Source organism: Micropterus salmoides, unplaced genomic scaffold (genome assembly GCF_014851395.1).
Source record: "Micropterus salmoides isolate LMB-PRFRI ecotype aquatic unplaced genomic scaffold, ASM1485139v1 Ms_hic_scaffold_18, whole genome shotgun sequence".
In the NCBI taxonomy this organism is placed as follows: Eukaryota; Metazoa; Chordata; class Actinopteri; order Centrarchiformes; family Centrarchidae; genus Micropterus; species Micropterus salmoides.
In genome coordinates, this window is record NW_024040928.1 from 14,991,712 (window position 1) to 15,003,220 (window position 11,509).

Sequence of the window (11,509 nt, forward strand, 5' to 3'; positions counted from 1 at the left end):
GTTAAGGTAAAAAAAATGAGCAGAGCACCCACACAACCAGCTGTATTTTTCCCTGACCCTCAGAAACCAACCAGTATCATTCTTAAACTAGAACACTAACCTACCCCAAGGTAAGTCAGTTAAAACTAGATTTTGACACAGGGCCTAAAAAATAAGTTCAAATGCAAAAGACACATCAGGGCATTTACCAAATAATTTTTAAATAGTGTTTGAGTTGTCAGTATTCCAACACTTGCTATTAATAATTTGACTACAAAGTTATTGCCACATAACCTTCAGTCTACGGGTCCCCTGAGGATCTGGTGTCCGGGGGCAGCGGTCCACTTTGCCCAAAGCCAGCCTTGTGCAAAAGCTGTAAATTAAAAAGACAGTATTGACCTTGTCAAGTGAAACACGAAGCAGAGGGTGGCGGTAATGCACATGTTGACAACCAGAAGGCTTTAATAAAAAAAGAGGAAGAAGAATGGCGCATGCGTATTCAGTTAACTTCCATATTGTATTCAGTCTGAGCATTATTTTATCCACTCACCCGATTTATGACAAATCTATATCTGATTGGCTAGTACTTGTTGCCTCCGCTGATTATATTGGTTAAGAGAAGGGTGAGAGTGGGGTTAGGTTTAAGGCTAGCCAATCAGAGGCAGAGTAAGGGGCGGGACCTCTGGTGTCTGTCAAATGAGAGTTGGCAAAAGTCCGGTGGGGAAAAAAATAACGGCCATGGTGAGTGCGGGCTTGTGGACCTTCCCCTTCCGACAGACTCAGTATAGCGGCTCCTGGAGAAAACACCGCTGGATGCCTGCCTGCAGGTGGATACCGACTCTTTACCGTTATCGTAAGAGCCGATGGGACGTCTCGGAGTAGAGGAGAAACTTTAAAACATCTTTAACGTTAGCTGGTGGTGATGAAGGCAGGTTGTCGGACATTAACTAACATCTGTCTTGTCAGTTGTGTTTCTCGTTGTGTCGGTTAACGAGCCGTTTACGTATCGCCAGCTACCAGGTTAGCTCTGTACATTAGCTAGATCAAAGCAATGCTTTTATCACATTTGGAGCTATGGATAACATATTGGGAGTGTGTTTCCAGACCTTATACGGTGTTCATCTGCTCCCTCACGGCCGCATTGTACTATCTGTGGGGCCGCAATTGTCAGGTCAGTCACTGCGGTCAAGGCTGGGTAATAATGACCGCACTATATCCGTGCGTGTGCGTGTGTGTTTTATGTTATTTTGTCTTATTTTATTCTTTGTATTTGTTTTTTTTCATTGTATCTTATTCTGCTGTTTTATTTTGTTTTATTTTTTAATTGAATTTAATTTCTTATTTAGTTTTTACTTAATTTCTTTCTTATTGGGTAAGTTTGTATTTAATCTTTATTCTCTCTTATTTTATTTTAATGTATTTTTCAATATTTTCCCCTTTTTTTAAAGAACGTTTTTGGTGATCGGGCCTCTTTAAGGTGCCATTATTTTATAATAATAATAGTAGGGCTGAACGAATTTGGAAAATAATGTAATCGCAATTTTTTAAACCAATATTGCGATTTCATTTGCGATTAATTTTTAAGCTCTTTACCTTCTATATTATTTAAAAGAGTCAAGCATTAAATCAGTGTATAGTATGACCAACACAATATTAGACCATACACTGTTCTTTCTTGTGCTCCGGCTTCCTCCCACCGTCCACAGACATGCGGACTAGGTTGATTGGTGACCCTAAATTGTCCTTAGGTGTGAGTGTGAGCTGACTGGTTGTTTGTCTATTTGTGGCCTTGATATAATAGAATTATATAGAAAAAAAAATAGAAATATATTGAAAAAGTTGATAAATTAATTTAGCTACCCTTAAAAAGTATTACAAAGTCTTAAATACCGTTTTACAAGGTACTGAATTGTGAAGCTTGTTTGTTTCAAAATGTATTTTTGTCCAAAGAGATCATATGCGTGAATTTAATCAGAATGTAGGCACATAGAGAAATTGTAGTTAATTCATGGAATCCTACTAGATTTGACGCCATCTACAAATTGCAACCATTAGACAAGGTCTCTGCCTGTGGGAAAGATACAACTTAATAAACCTTACAATGAGTTAGTCACTCAATTCCTTCAACTCCAATCTGGGGCGAGTCTTAAGAAAGGTCCTAAAAGGTATAAAATGTCACTTCAGGATTCCTGCATATACCCTATTTTCCTAACAAGGTTACAAAGTGCTTTACTGATAAAAAAAAACAATGGAGGCATTAACAGCATAAAAACACTGGGGATAAATAAAGTTTAAATTGTATAAGAGTGGGAAGATAAAATCCAGCAACATATTAAATATTCATAAATGCTTTCCTATAAAGGAAAGTTTTAAGAAGCGATTTAAAACATGCTAGTGGTGTAGCCTGTCTGATTTCCGTCTGGGAGCTTGAACAGCAAAGGCCCGGTCACCTTTATACTTCCAGGCACAGTTGGAGGTCAGGATTTCCCAGTAGAAATATCAGACTTCTGACCTCAAAGCGTTGCAGGTGCATGATGTTGCATAACTCCAAAACAAAAAACATGCCTCATCGTGGCAAACTGATGTTTATTTGTCAAGTGTACACATACTTGAACCCTCAGCAGTGCACTTGATGTTAATTAAAATGATTTTAGCAAGTAATGTAAATATGTTTCACCTTAACTGTGTCCTTATCTATCTACATCGGTTGGTGTGACGTCAGACAGCTGCCTCTGCATGATGTCGGGGTAGATGGATTTGCCCCAAATTTATTATGAGTTGTCTTGAACGCAGCATTTGTCACAAGCCAGCAGTGGTGGACAGTTACTAAGTACGCTGCTCAAAAAAATAAAGGGAACACCTAAATCACACAACAGATCTTGATGACTGAAATTTTTCCAAGTTCAAAATCTTTTCTGTGCATTGTATAATTTGTTGACAGCAAAATGACGTAACAACGTTCAGCTATGGCGTAAATTCGACACAGAATTATAGATTGGCTTTAAGTGAGCCGAGCTTGCTGTCAACCAGGCTGGTACGTTCTCAGATATATAGTAATTGAATTTAAAAGTTTTTGTGACATCCAGCATTTGACATCCTTCAGGCGGGCAAGGAGATTTTGCACAAGCTGTCTTTATTTTACACGCACCAGCAAAATCCTACCATGAGATTGTTTGAAATACACTCTGCTTTTGAAGCCCTAAACCTCTCACACTTTCTGCTCAGCCCTCAGCGCATCTTGTTTTTGCATGGTTTGTCACACCAAGGGATTCATTTCAAGACCCCTGCGTTTTCATACCCCTTCATTTTGTCTCTTTTCCTCCCAGGTACCAACCCTGGTTTCTAGCCAGACATTCAGTGCGTTCCTCCACAAGCACTGTCCAGTGGTGGCTGAGCGCTTCAGTCCCACGCCGTGGTGCTGGGGAGGTCGGCTTCAAACGCTGGTCTGTGCCATCCTTAAGTCCAGACCCCTTGTCACTTATCGCAAGTAGGATGAACCTCCTGGATGAGTTTCCTTTTGTTTTGTTCTGTTCTGTTCTGTCTATTTGCTGGCTGACACAGTGATCTTGTTATCTTACTACAGTGTCTATATATTTTGTCAGGAAAACCCTGTCTACAGGAGTATTACGTTTATTTCTTACAAATCCAGTGCATTTCATGTGGATGAAAGAACTGTAAACCTATAGAATGGTGAAATAGTCATTTTTGGGTCACTAATGGACTAGTAATCCTCCCTTCATCCCTCAGTGAGCGGATCCGTACAGTTGATGGGGGTCAGATCTCCCTGGACTGGGTGGACAATCAGGCCAGCGAGACCTACCCAGAATCCTCTACCCGCCCCACGGTACTGATCCTCCCAGGCCTGACGGGGAACAGCCAGCAGTCCTATGTGCTCCATGCTATTAGCCAGGCCACCCGCCGCGGCTACAGGTTGTGTCATGTTTTAAATGATACAATTCTTCATCTGTGCCAGAAGTGAAATGTAAACACATTCCTATTCATTACATTAACCAATTTATCTTAAAGGAATAAGCAGGAACCTTATGTGATGTGACTGAGTGGAATTTGTTTTAGTTGCACTGACATAGACATTTTCTTTCCTAGATGTGTGGTCTTCAACAACCGAGGCGCTGCAGGGGAGGAGTTGTTGGTAAGTACAATTATTACCTAATAAGTTATGGTCATGCTTCATTCTACAGCTTCCTTTTGACTGTGGTTGTAGCTTCAAGTAGCTTCACATCTTAAGAGTTTGCAGTGTTTCCTCTAGGATTTTTTCAGTGTTCAGGACAAACAGCAGGAAATGGCAGGAAAACCCTGTTAATATGACCTCAGAATCATTATAGACTGTTCATGTTTGCCTTTTGTGTCTTCATTTTACAGCTTCTGACATTTACCTGTAGACATTAATATACAAAATAGGCAACATGAGAAACCTCCTCCCTTCTGAGGTGCATTTTATTTGCACATTAAAATCCAAAAAGAAACGTCTCCTCATTAGTTTAAAAGGACTAGTTTGCATCACTAATTAGCTTTACTAACCTCAGCTCCTCCGGTCACCTCCATCCTTTCTTTTCCAAAACTACTTTTTGAGACTGAAAACTGAAAAATAATTGAATCAGTCTGTACAGGACAGAGCTGCAGGCTACACCACTTTAGTCTAAGTTTGTACCTGATGTTCTCAACATTGGACAAGCAGGCAGTAATAAAATACAGCTTCAAGTTACTTTCTATAAATTGAGCTAATGTTATGTTACATAGCAGCTATGTAGCTGCTGTAGAAGTTTCCTGCTCAACTCAGTCTGAAAGGGAGGGGAGATGTTAGCTAACTTAGCGCTAACCGCTTCACTTTTCCAGCAGGTGGGAAACAACAGACTTTTCTTGGTCTTGAGAAGCTAACGCACTGTAACAGACACCGTACATTTACTGCCAGAATATTTTCCTCCGCTCGCGTTCACCGTCACTTTCTGGTGCTCGGACAATCAAACACTCGCTACACACCTCCTGATTCAGAGTTACGCTGCTCTTATAACACCATCTGTCACGTAGATGTTCTGCATAGAACGAGGAGAGGAAGCGAGCCGAGTGCTGCCGTGCTCGCTCAGTGTGCGAGTGAAAACATTTGTAGCGCATAGTTTAATGATCGTGGGAAATTTTAGTAGCGGCGGTCAGGATTCAGCATATAGAGGAAACACGAGTTTGCACATTGATCCCTGTTTATCAATCTGCAGGGAGCACTATTTTCAAAAGTCTTTGGTGATTACAGCAGTGTCTCATTTATTAGAGCTGTGGCTTTCTTAGTTGTAACAAACATGATTTTTATCCTGATTCTCCAAGATGCTCATGTGGGTAAACACAAATCAATGTCCATATTTGGGGATTCATCCATCATGTTTTTTTAATTATTTTTTTATCTCTTTATATTAATTTTTTAATTTGAGATGATAGTCTTACTGATCAGACATACAGCAAAGCTGTTAAGAGGAAATCTGTCCTCTCCCTTCTGGCAATAGGGCTGCAACTAATGATAAATTTCATTGTAAGTCTATAAAATGTCAAGAAATTGGGATTAAATGGTTATCACAATTTTCCAGAGCCCAAAGTGATGTCTTCAGATTGCTTCTTTATTTCTAACCAACAGTCCAAAACCCTAAGACTCTGTCATTTATGATAGTAAATGAAAATTTAAAAGCAGCAATTCCTCATTTTAAGAAGATAAAACCAGCAATTTGTTCACATTTTTGCTTTAAACTGAAACGATTAATCGATTATCAAAATAGCTGTCGATGAATTCTTTCGACCGTCTAATCAAATAATTGACTAATCATTGCAGCTCTAACTGGCAAGTCTGCCCCAAAATCTGTGCAGCTGTTTAAGTGAATTACTTAACCTTTATCATACAAATAAATAGTTAAAAAATCATACATTGTGATTTCTGGATTTTTTTTTTTAGATTATGTCTCTCACAGTGGACATGCACCTACGATGACAATTTCAGACCCCTCCATGATTTCTAAGTGGGAGAACTCAGGGTGTTCAAATACTTATTTTCCTCACTGTAAATACTGCATGTAACGCTCCTCCTCTGTCCCTCTGCTTGCTTCAGACACCTGTTACCTACTGCGCGGCCAATACCTCAGATCTTGAGTGTGTGGTGCACCATGTCAAAGGACTTTACCCACATTCCCCTGTTCTTGGTGCTGGTGTGTCTTTGGGAGGGTGAGTAGGTGGACGTACATTGGTTTCCAACTGTTCACATTTCTCTAAAAAAATGGTATCAAAAAGTGATTTAATGTTAAAATGTATCATAGCTTTTTTTTGGTTTTTTTGTGTCTTCCCTTTACCGCCTGCAGCATGTTATTGTTAAATTACCTGGCCCGTAAACGCTCACATTCAGGGATGGTGGCAGGTATCACCATCTCAGTCCCCTGGGACGCAGTGAAGTCCTCCGCCTCAATGGAAGAGCCACTCAACTGGCTGCTCTTCAACAAATACCTCACGAGCGGCCTGTGTCGGGTTGTCACCAGGTCAGATAAGTGGCAGTTTCATAAAGTCCTGAATTTAGTTTAACAATTCGGGCTGTTAAAAAATCTGTTTCTCACAGGCACAGGAAGGTTCTGGAGAAAGTGGTGGACGTTGACTATGTTGTGAAGGTATGGCCCGTTCCTTACATTTTCTTTGCTGTCATAGTTTCTCATCTCGCTTTTTATGTGTGATTGCCTTTACTCTCCATTTTCATTTCATTTCATCCGTCTCATCTAGGCACAGACTATCCGTGAGTTTGACGAACGCTTCACCTCTTTGCTGTTTGGTTATAAATCTTGTGTGGACTATTACCGCGATGCCAGCCCAGCCAAAAAACTCCCCAATACAGCAGTACCCATCTTGTGTCTAAACGCTGCTGATGACCCCTTTTCTCCCCAACATGGTGAGTATGTAACAGGAGAAGATGGTCACTGTGTCGTGATGTTTTGTGATCAGAAGTCTGTGTGTGATTTCATCATTCATGACTGATTGTAGGTTTCCTGTAGAATGACGTTGTATCTCATTGGATCCGAAATGTGATCTGAGGGCATTCACACCTGACATATGATACAGCCAGGTGTGACTGGATGACAGGTGTAGCCACAGCCTTTGTCTTTGGATATGTTTTAGTCTCATATGTGTATTCCTGATCTTTGGTATTGAGTTAAAAATGTAAAGTAATGTAACACACTATGTATTCATCCTGGTCCTATTTTTATAGTTACTGCATTAAAAGGAGTTCTTTTCCCAGAGGATAAATCCAGTAAGTCTGTCTTCTTGACAAAAGTCTGAAAAATCTATGATGTACTCTTAGACACTCAAAGTACAATATGACCTCACTTTCACTTCCCACACAACCCCAGACATATAAACACAGCACTCAACCGTCAATAGTGTGGACAGTATGGAATATGGAAAGATTTAAGTATGCACTGAGAGTGTCAGTATTACAAGTACTAAAGCGGTAGAAATAATTACTTTCTATCTATGTAAGTCAATAATTTACAATGTCAATAAATATTAGTGTTATTGGCAAGTCTACCCCCTCTGTACCAAACGTTCATACTGGGACTGAATGACTAATCATATTCAAACCGAAATTGCGATTTGAAAGAATCGTGAAGACGGCGATTAAAATGTAGGTTAATTATACAGCACGACTGACCTGTTTTAAACAGTCGTGCAGTTACTAATTCATGCCGTTGTCATCCTTGTGTGACAGACCTGCTCGCCAATCAGAAGCGCCATGCGCCTCCTGTTACAGTCCAACGTACCAATCAGAGCGGGCACAGGGCGTGTACATTTTACAACAACAAACGAAACTAGAGGAAAACGTGTTAATGGCGCAAGCCCAACTGACAGAAGCAGCAGCCGTGCCGCAGTTTTATGAAGTGTTTCAGCAGTGGAGCGTTTAGCCTGCCCTAAGTTGTTGACGTTGCCCTTTCTTGTGCTTCAACTATGGATAACAACTCTCTGTGAGCCGGTTTTGTGTGCCGCTCTCCGCAGGCTACATTCCCCACATGGGACATTTCAGAATAAGAGCGTTTTGCCTGCATGTTTTTGCTAACTTGTTCAGATTTTGTTGATTTGTTCGGTTGTCCTCGATTTTTGTGCTTCTACTATGGTTAGGTAGACTGCGTAGTTAAATTGTTTATTTTTTGTCTGTTTTAACTGTGTTTATTGTTGATACACGATCAGGAGTCTACTTAGGGTGTTTTATTTTGGTGTTTTATATTCTCTATGTCGTTCTGTGTCTGACTTCCTGCCTCGTTCATCAGCTCTGTGCAGCTTGACGCTGCTTCTGTCAAAAATAGACTGGCAGTGAATATTGAACTTTAGCTTAACTTTTTAAAAAATTTAATCGTAATCGCAATATCTAGCAGATTAGGTTAGACAATTAGATTTTTTCCCTAAATCATTCAGCCCTAATTCACATCCTCTTATCTGTCTCTCTGCTGTATCTGTAGAAGCCTAGCTAGGATAACGTTAAACTAGTATTGAAACTCGGGCTGTTATGTATCGACATTAAAACGAGGGTTACCCATGGAACTGCAGTTGTGTGAATCACAGGTGACTGTCAGTTATAGCTAGGCATTAAAACGGCTGAAAACAGGGGTGAGGCGGTGTGTGTATAGGTTTGAATGCATTTTCTGAATTAGTGAAGGTGGCGTCTTCAAGCTAAAGTTAAGCTGTTAAGTTGCTCTTTAATGTTTTGTTTTGTGCTGTGGTTAATACCTCAGTCTTCATGCTACAGAAAACGTTTTCTATCTAATGTTTAAGCTTGGCTGCTCTCAATAAATCTGACTCCTTTCCCAATGTATTTCCTGCCCGCACAGCCTTCCCGTTGGCCATAGTCCAGAACCTGCCTAATGTGGCCCTGTTGTTGACGGCGCATGGTGGACACATCGCCTTCCTGCAGGGGTTGTTTCCCCGCGGCGAGAGCTACATGGAGCGCCTGTTTGGTCAATTTGTCCAAGCCGTCTTTGAACACCCAAAGGATATCAAGAAAGCCTGTGGCATTAAGGAGGAGAAGATGAGCTGATCATCTTTCACCCCGTCGCTCTGCACTCTGAACCTGACCTAATATCCGAACGACTGCTAGCTCCGAAGAATATGAAGTCAGTGGCATCATAGCAACAATTCACAAAAATGCCGTAATTTTACCACAGAAATTATGTTTCCTCCATGTTTGCACAGAGAATGATCAACTGTATTGTACAATCATGTGACCTCAACACAGCTACAAGCTAATCTACCTCCTCGTCGCCTCAGGTTCTCTTTTAATGAGCAATTAAAGGAGGATTAAAAAAAGTCAAGAATAAATTTTCATTGTTCAGGATTCTTTCAGCCAGCTAGTTAAAGTTAAAGGGTAACTTCTGTATTTTTCAACCTGGAAAGGATCCCAGTAGCGGTAGACCTTTTTTTTTTTAAAGAGTAAGATCCTTTTTGCTTAACCAGAAAGTTGCTATAACGCTCTCATCAAAGCCACCAGACTCTTGATAATTTTACCTCACAGAACATGGGACTAGCTGGTCTACCGCTGCCTCGGTTGGTTAGTTTGTGTTATTGTATGACTTTGGTGTTTCAAAGGGTAAAAAAACCCCACCAAAGTCACACAACAAAACAGACCAACTGATTGAGGCAGTGGTAGACCGCAGAGGTAAATCTACCTTTTTTGTTAAGGGAGTCTTGTAGCTTTGACGAGTGCGATATGGCTGTCAAACAAAAATGATTTAACTCTTGAAGAAAAGGTCTGACTCAATAGGGATCCTTTCCATGATGTTGTCAAACAACTATAATAACAATCTGAGCCTGTCAGTGGCAAAAACAAGCACTTTAGTCGAAAAACTTTGACGGGGCGCAGTTGCCTGCAAGGATTACATTGCAGCCCTGTCTCGTTGCTGCCAACTGCAAGGTACTCGGCCAATACTGGACCATTTTCAAAAAATGTTGTCCCACTTAGTCACGTAGACACAAAACATTAGAAAAATAGGGTCCAATTTACAAAATACTGAACTTATCCTTTAATGCCTACAATTGCATCTGCAAAAAAAGAAGTAGTGTATATACATGATTTGTCAATAGAATGTAAGTTGCTTTTAATCACGTTTCTCCCACATACCGTCCCCACTTAACATGTAGTGTGTGTAAAAAACAAAATGCACTATTAGTCCCTAGAAAATGAGTACTTGGACTTGAAGTACTATTTAAAAATATTATTTAAATAGAAGTTAAGTTAATATGAAAATTAGAATAGTAATATTGTCCTGTTGATATTGGTATACTGTTTGCTTTGCCTCACGTTACTTTGGTTTTGCAAGACTTGTTTTGCTTGAAGTGAGTAACATGCCTTAAAAAGATTATACTTCCCCATCTATAAGCCCTGTATGCAAACTTTACACATGGTTTCTCAATTCCTAGCATACTCCAAGATAATCCTGCAAGCAGGCTCACCCTGAAAACTCCATACTGCAGGAATAAATCTGCCGTGAAGAAAATACTTTATATCATCTGAGTTTTTGATTTCAACACAAGAAGGGGAAATCTAAACATATTGCATGCTTGTATATGCTATTGCAGTGTGCTTGGTTGCAGTGTAAGTTACGCAGTCCATCAGAGGTAACTGGTGTCAAAAAACCCCACTAAATCTCAGTGTGGTAATTGAGCTATTTGTACCAGTTGTCAATCATTTGTTCATAGCTACTGGTTCTGAATTTGCCTGTGTTGTAATTTGCCTTTGTCATAGAAACACATTGTTTGGAGAATTGGTGGTGGATAAAAGAATGTCTCATATGTGTGTATTGTGGCCATATTAAGTACACATGATAATTATTTGAAGTGTAGTTTGCAGTTATAGGAGGGCATTTGTCATGAATTTGATCACTGAAGTATTTAAAAGTGTGTGTGCACTGAATGTCTTTTAAAATCAGTTTAGAAAATGTATTATGTATCACCAATAGAGCACTGATGATATAAACACAAAATGATATTATGCCAAAATTTAAGCTACTCTTAATTTCAGATTTAATGTCCTTTGCACCAGACGCTACAGTTGTTTGACTTGACTTTAAACAGGAAATGTTTTCAACTGGGACTCAAGAACTTGAGTGTGTGTTAAGAGTAGAGTGGCAAATGTTACTAATAGCTGGCTTATTGAGTTTATTTGCTCATCAGCTCTTTGCAATGTTCACCACATTTACTTGCCTTTAATTGCTGTGTTTTTTTTAGTGGACAGGTGTTTTTTTCCCCAGTTTCACTTCTGTATGAGCTATAACCACAACGTCATCTGTCATATCTATTTGATTTTTGAAATACACTTGAATTAAAGAATGATAATAAAACTAATTTTAATTTCTGGGGGTGATTCTTCATCGTATAAAAGTGATTGTAAGCTCAAGATATCAGTAAGATCATCAATAGCAACACATTCTGTCTGGTGTGTTTTGATTAATACATCTAACCATGAGTGATCCACATGAAAAGTATAACACACACGGCCTGTCACTGG

General features: G+C 39.8%; 1 protein-coding gene across 2 annotated transcripts; it reads left to right on the forward strand.

The window, feature by feature from the left end:
- Positions 1-738: 738 nt before the first annotated feature.
- Positions 739-11,352, forward strand: LOC119908907 (phospholipase ABHD3-like). 2 transcript variants are annotated; one of them, XM_038726827.1, is made up of 9 exons: positions 739-1,150; positions 3,306-3,466; positions 3,727-3,909; positions 4,084-4,129; positions 6,083-6,195; positions 6,330-6,503; positions 6,581-6,629; positions 6,739-6,904; positions 8,838-11,352. In XM_038726827.1, the coding sequence occupies exons 1-9, from the start codon at positions 1,031-1,033 to the stop codon at positions 9,041-9,043; spliced, it is 1,218 nt and encodes a 405-aa protein (XP_038582755.1). In that variant the 5' UTR covers positions 739-1,030; the 3' UTR covers positions 9,044-11,352. The 2 variants fall into 2 exon arrangements, with proteins under 2 accessions (XP_038582755.1, XP_038582756.1); XM_038726828.1 differs by having other exon boundaries at positions 740-907.
- The last annotated feature ends 157 nt before the right edge of the window (positions 11,353-11,509 follow it).

Excerpts from the sequence above, each read along its gene's own strand:
- LOC119908907 (XM_038726827.1), top strand. The coding sequence starts at position 1,031 with ATGCTTTTATCACATTTGGAGCTATGGATAACATATTGGGAGTGTGTT. Across the intron at positions 1,151-3,305 it reads TGTGGGGCCGCAATTGTCAG|GTACCAACCCTGGTTTCTAG; the intron begins GTCAGTCACTGC and ends TTTTCCTCCCAG. Across the intron at positions 4,130-6,082 it reads CTGCAGGGGAGGAGTTGTTG|ACACCTGTTACCTACTGCGC; the intron begins GTAAGTACAATT and ends TGCTTGCTTCAG.